Source organism: Citrus clementina, unplaced genomic scaffold, assembly GCF_000493195.1.
Source record: "Citrus clementina cultivar Clemenules unplaced genomic scaffold, Citrus_clementina_v1.0 scaffold_1, whole genome shotgun sequence".
Lineage (NCBI taxonomy): Eukaryota > Viridiplantae > Streptophyta > Magnoliopsida > Sapindales > Rutaceae > Citrus > Citrus x clementina.
Genome location: NW_006263303.1, coordinates 28002151 through 28008617, shown reverse-complemented (window position 1 = coordinate 28008617; position 6467 = coordinate 28002151). Strand labels below are relative to the sequence as shown.

At 35.1% G+C, this 6467-nt stretch overlaps 1 protein-coding gene across 1 annotated transcript; it reads left to right on the top strand.

The window, feature by feature from the left end:
- The first annotated feature begins 419 nt into the window (after positions 1-419).
- On the top strand, positions 420-6253 carry LOC18055717 (autophagy-related protein 18b). Its single transcript, XM_006453465.2, has 11 exons — positions 420-607; positions 861-934; positions 1023-1096; positions 1215-1324; positions 2189-2280; positions 2831-2943; positions 3706-3825; positions 4285-4430; positions 4681-4797; positions 5596-5661; positions 5769-6253. The coding sequence occupies exons 1-11, from the start codon at positions 549-551 to the stop codon at positions 5890-5892; spliced, it is 1095 nt and encodes a 364-aa protein (XP_006453528.1). The 5' UTR covers positions 420-548; the 3' UTR covers positions 5893-6253.
- Positions 6254-6467: the final 214 nt, after the last annotated feature.

The following is a 6467-nucleotide window of genomic DNA, read 5'->3' as shown; positions in this document are numbered from 1 at the left end:
CATTATTTTCCTCCAATTTCTAGCATCCACCTTTGAAAAAAAATTAAATCCATCCAATTTATCTCCAATTTCTATTTATTTTGGGTTAAATTGTAATTTTGAGGGGTAAAAAGGTCATTCCGTTAAATTTGCTAACGGAAATTAGACGGAAGTGGAAGAATGCAACAAAAAGTGAACTTCAGGTGGCGCGCTGAAAAAAAAAAAGTGTTTGTGTATTTTTGAAAAAGACAAAACAAACAGGTGGACGGTTGTAAATTTCCCTAAAAAAAAAATCACAAATAAAATCCCGGGCCAGCCCACCAGTGAACGGTGATAAACGCAACCTTCGTCATGGCCCACCAGAGAAAGTACGAAGCCGGAACCGCAAAAACAGGACCCGCTTCGCTCCTCTCTTTATTCCCAAGTCACGTCTAAAAAGTCTGTTAAGCCACTCGCACACGTCTTCCGCTTCTTAACAGACAAACCTTCAAAAGTTCGAAACTCGAAACTCTTAATTTGAATTCCAAAACTTCATCATCTTCGCACAAAAGAGCAGCGACATTTCTATAATGTCAAATCAGTCCTCTTCGTATCCAGTTTTCTTCGTTTCTTTCAATCAAGACAACAGGTACTTTTACTCACTCTGTATGCATACAAGTACAATGCAAAATTTTCCGGCGATCACTTTTTTTTCCCTTTAATTTTCCGAAATTCTCAGCTTGGTTTCTTCAGGCGCGAAATTTGTACGCTTCACGTGTTAAACGTGGAAATTAATTACTGAAACAAGTGGGAATTAGCTTAAATAGACTCAAGCATATGAGTTTTACGTGTTGGTTGTGAACCTAAGCGATAATTTTTTTTTTTATTATATATTTTTGTAGTGGATTTGCGCTGAGCACGAAGGACGGTTTTAAGATTTTTGATTCGAGTACAGGCAGGCTGTGTTATGAACGAGGCAAGTTATTTTTTTTAACTGCTAATGGTTCTTGTGCTATCACGTGACACAAATGAATGATAAGTTTTTTGTTTTATTGTTTTGGTAGCTGTGGGAGCTTTCGGTATTGTTGAAATGCTGCATAGCTCTAGTCTTCTGGCAATTGTGGGAGCTGGTGAACAGGTGCTTGTGAGATTTATTTGTTTTTAGCTCTGATGCAATTTAGCAACTATTTTTGTACAGCATTTTCTTTGGAGTTCTCTTGTTTTTGAGTGATGAGGTTCTCATTGTATTGCAACAGCCGTCATTATCCCCACGGAGACTTTGTTTGTTTAATACTACAACTGGAACTGCTCTCCGAGAGTTGAATTTTTTGACCTCAATCTTGGCTGTTCGCTTAAATAAGAAAAGGTATAGCATAGATTTTTGTTTTTTTTTTGCATCTTGCACTACCACTGATTGGTCGTAATCTCTTCCCTAAAGGGTATGCATTGACATAAATTTTTAAGATTCTGGCTTGATGTTTAAAGGAATGTTCTGTCTGGCTGTGGGCCTTGAAAATATTGGGTGAGGAAACATTTATGCAGGTTATTTAAAACAGACTAGAATCCCAGTGTGTGCCACGCATTTTATCGATCAGCAAAGTGAACAAATGCGATTTTTCTATTGAGCAGTAACCTTTCCTTTTTGAATGACTCAGGTTCCTCTATGAACTAATTGTTACTTTGATTGAGTGAAACTGAAGTTTGAATGATATTCTTGTCTTACTGCTCTTTTGAGTTATTTACTTTTCAATTTAGTGGGACAGTTGCTGCACTGCAGTTGTTAATTAATTTGCAAACCATTTCCTTGCATTAGTGAACAGTGTGGTTCCTTGCAGAGAACTTAATCCGTTGGTAGATATATCAATCTCCATGTACAAATTATAAGTGAAAGTTGGCTTTTGTTTGTGACTTTAAGAGCAAGTCTCGCTTGCTTGATAGATGGTGGTGTAGTCACCTTTTCTCTAATCATTATAAAAGAACAAACTCAACTCATCCTTCCCTCTTAAGTTTACTACATTCTCTTTCCACCTTGAGCTTCAATTTTTAAACTGTTTATGTATTGATGTTATTGCTTGAGATGCAAATTTAATTCATGATCTTCAGCGTTGTATTATATCTTTAATTTTTTTTTTAGTGGATGGAGTCAGCCTAGCCTCTTTACATGAATCAATAGAAAGTTAAATCCATTTTTATATCATTGACAGCTATTTTCTCTCTTTACTGAATGCAGACTTGTCATTGTTTTGCGAGAAAAGACATATATATATGATGCTAATACTCTTGCAATTCTGGATACCATCGATACGGTGCCAAACTTGAAAGGTAAGATCAGAATTCATGCTATTGTAGTTATAGAAGCATTTAAATATCTTTTTTCATGGAATTTTGTCATGCATATCTCAGACTAGTGAATTAATTGTACAATTTCCTTTGCCCTAAGAGCTGATTTTTAAACTGGTACATTAATTTAAGACAAAATTTGATAGTTTGAATGTCAAGATGCCCAGGAAATCAACTTGTGGTTTGTTCTGCTTGTTGTAAAAGTTGTTCATTTATAGTAAGGTTTGTAATTTAGTATATGGCTGCAAGCCTCCAACTAATGAAGTGTAATTTCCAGAGAATATACTTGTGAATGCTACCGAATTTTCGTCAGATGAGATGTTTTGGAATAGCCTTTCAAGACCAGCATTCTTGCTTAAGAGTATCAGAAAAATGATGTGCAAGTGATTAAAACAGTAAGAGAAAGGAACATTGTTAACAAAAGACTTAAGCTCATATGTCAAATTACAGTTACTCTTACTGCAGTAGAGGTGCTGTTAAGTAGTTTTGTTGTATTTTTTGTTTCCTTGATTTTTTTTTTCACCCCCCACAGGACTTTGTGCATTTTCTCCTAGTTTGAATGCCTGCTTCTTGGCTGTACCTGCCAGTACAACCAAAGGATCTGTTTTGGTGTACAATGTCATGGAGCTCCATTCCCACTGTGAGGTTTGATGTAAAGTTTTCATTTAATGGAATATGCAACTTCACTTCGTTGTACAACTTAACTTGATTCATCAATAATTTTCTTTTTTGCTTGAAATTGTTCATTTGTCAGAGCTGACAGCTTTTAAGTTTCTGGCTGTGGGTAATGAAAATGGTTTAGCATATCTGTTTTACAGTGAATTTATTGATGAACAGTGCTGAAATTTCATCCCATATACCAATGCAACTTTAGGTGTAGACTACCAACACAGCAATTGTGATTTCAATGATTTTGAGGACATTAGTTTATATATCAATTTTTCTATGTACCACTGTTTGCATGCTCGTTTTCCTTCTGTATCTGTAGTTCTTTACAGTGTTAGATCATTATATACCAAGGTTTACTATACAATAATGCAAGTGATAGCAAAGATTTTCACATTTTCCAGCAATTTCCTCCTGTCACGTGATATAGAATATTCTCATCTACTTACAGTTCTTTCTTTTTACCAATTTGCTAGCAATCTGCTCGCATGCTTTCTCTTCACCTGAAGTCATATATCTACAGATTGGAGATATTTATGATAAATCTCTGCCCCTTTAAGTAATAAGTATGTTAATTTTTCTTTTTAAGTAGAGAATAACAATCTCCATTCTTGAACTTTCACAATGAAATTTGACCCTTTTTTTCTCATAATTTGTGAATTGGTCTATATATTTGTCGTTGGTGTATTGTTTTGCAGCCTTTAGTTTACTGCATTTAGATCCTTGTTATTCAAATTGCAGATTGATGCTCATCGGGCACCATTGGCTGCAATTGTTCTTTCTTCCAATGGGATGTACATTGCAACTGCATCCGAGCAAGGAACCATAATCAGAGTTTTTCTGGTTTCAGAAGCAACTAAGGTTAAGAATAAACGTTTCATTTAGTGGAACTTTGGACCTGCATATCTCTCAGTAAGGAAGTATCTTCCTATGTCACATGCCTTAAGAGAAAAATTGATAGGCTAAAGTGTATGTGATATCTTTCATCATTTTCACAAGTCTGACAGTGAAATTTACATGGAAAAAGAATGAAGAGAACCAAACTACAAACTGGAAATGCTTGTTCTTGTATATATGTTACGTAAAAATACTAATTGGACTAAATATCAGCCCAAGATTTAAGTGATTTTTAATGTTGAAAACAATTCGTACATTTCTGCAGGTGCATGCAATCATTTGACATTCATTCATTCCTTTTATAATCCTTGTATATGTGGACTCATAATTGACTGGATCCTTAGAAGCCCAGTAGTTTTACTATTTTTTACCATTTTTTATTTGCATATCCCGTATGGAATCCAATTATTCTCTTTCTTGCAGTCATATAGTTTCCGAAGAGGGACATATCCATCAACAATATTTTCCTTGTCATTTGGACAATCAATGCAATTTCAGGATATTCTTGTAGCTACTAGTTCATCGGGTTCTCTTCATGTTTTCTCCCCGGGTTTTGCCATAAATCAGAGGTGAGGGTTATATAAAACCGATGCAACTATGCACTTTCAGAAGTTGATGATAGATTCATCATGCATTTTTGTTTGTTTCTGGTCCCACAATTGCTTATTTTGTTCTTTAATAATATTTTTTTTTAAAAGTTTCTTTAATGATATTTTTATATGCCACTTTAAAGCATTTCAAGAGCCTTCTAAAAAAAAAAAAGGAAAAAAACAAAAGCATTTCACAAGTTACTTTCTTCTGCAACCATTTTATTTTTAGGAGAGGCGGACGGACAAGTAGTATTCTTGGATCAATATTGCCTGAGTCGGTGAATGAGGTACTGGATCCAGCTGATCATCATGTACTTCGTAACGCTTTTCCAGCAGGAGTTAAAAGGTCAGTAGGTTAACTCTCCAAATATGAAGTTGTTTTCTTTCTTCATAACCTTTGGTGGACAGCTAGTTCATCAAATATTATGATATGAAATAGTTTTCTTCCCTTTTTTTTTTTTTTTTTTAACATCACTTTTTGACGGAATGATGATAAAATTTCAGTTTCTTTTCTGTCCCTCCACCCACCACCTCTCAGAAGAAAAGAAAATAAGCTGGAGGGTAATTGACATTTTGGCTGTTACCAACTGTGTGGCATCACCTGTCTTACACCCTTCTTTATTTATTTTTTTTGGTTATTATCTGTTCCATTTTTTTCTTTTGCTAGCTAAGAAAGGAGAAGGTTGTGTTTTATCAATTTGAAGCCCCTTTGCTCTGTAGTCTCGAATTCAGTGCAGGAGAGGATAAAATGTTTCTTATTTAGCTATTTCAACTTTCATATGTTGTTGTTCCATTCTGCTGAAAGCCTTTGTCAAACTTGGTGAAAAACTATAGTTTAAGAAGATGAAAATTTGGGATACAATCGAACTTACGAATCTCTAAATAAGCCTCGTGAACAGTGAGAACCCAATTGCTTTTCAGCAAATAGTCAAAAACAGATAGATATCTTGTAGTGATGACACATTAGATTTTGATCTGTGTACTTTCCATGGGTGGCTTCATAACTTGTGATTTTAGAAGTAGATAGATCTTTGTTAAGGCATGGGTATATGCTTATGTGATATTTTAATTTGAAATGAAATGCATTGTTCCAGCTGGTAGTTCCTTAAGAAAATTAATTGATAAATTAGGCATTTTCATACAGCTCTGCAGTGGTTCGCAAGGTGGACAACATCTCTGCCTCATCCTCATCTGAATTCCTAGCTTATAGGTGAGTAGTTTTGCATTGTGGTTTAAAATTGTGCCGCCCTCTTATGTGATCCTGTTCTATTCCTCAAGCTTGAAATTATTCTGTTTTTTCTATTTGGATTGTTCCAGGGCCTCTATATCAGTAATAACCTACAATGGATACTTTGTTGAATATATCTTCAGCATCAACAACTGTTGTGAGTCCACGTGGACTTTGGATCGCGAATTCAATCTGTTGACAAAAAGAGCATGACAGAGATAAGTTTTTTCATCTCCAAAGCTTGTTGTGGAACACGATGATTTTACCATTAACTCATCTCAAGAGGCGAACACTATCGCCTAGCTGGTATCATCTCAAATAATTCTAGTATTGCTAATACAAATGGCACTGTTTGAAAAAAGGTAGGATAAGCTTGATAGGGTTGACACTTGACAATGTTGTCCAGTCTTAAAGTTATTAGCCGAGACAGATGATAGAGGACTTATAGAAGGTGATGATTTCTATGTCCATATGTAAATTAAGGGCTTGTGTAAATAATCATGGGCATATGACTTTCGAATTCTTATAATGGCTTATTATATTTATTGTAACCTCTCAAAAGTTTTCAATTTTATGAATTGCTTACTATGCTTGGGCAACACTATTCTTCCTAATACAATAACAAGTACAGGGTGGGATGTAAATGCTTACAGCAAGATTGTTGATTGGTGTGTTTGCACAATCGCTGATGAACTTAAGAGATTGATGTGGTTGCTGGAGATAATCTAGTGAATCAAGTTGAAAATAAGCATTTTGGAGGTTTGTGCTGCAATGATTCTTGACGCTAC

Bases quoted from the DNA above. Each gene is read 5' to 3' on its own strand.
- LOC18055717 (XM_006453465.2), top strand. From the start codon at position 549: ATGTCAAATCAGTCCTCTTCGTATCCAGTTTTCTTCGTTTCTTTCAAT. The intron at 1,097-1,214 runs GTGCTTGTGAGA...GTATTGCAACAG, and splicing joins TTGTGGGAGCTGGTGAACAG to CCGTCATTATCCCCACGGAG. The intron at 2,944-3,705 runs GTTTGATGTAAA...TTCAAATTGCAG, and splicing joins AGCTCCATTCCCACTGTGAG to ATTGATGCTCATCGGGCACC.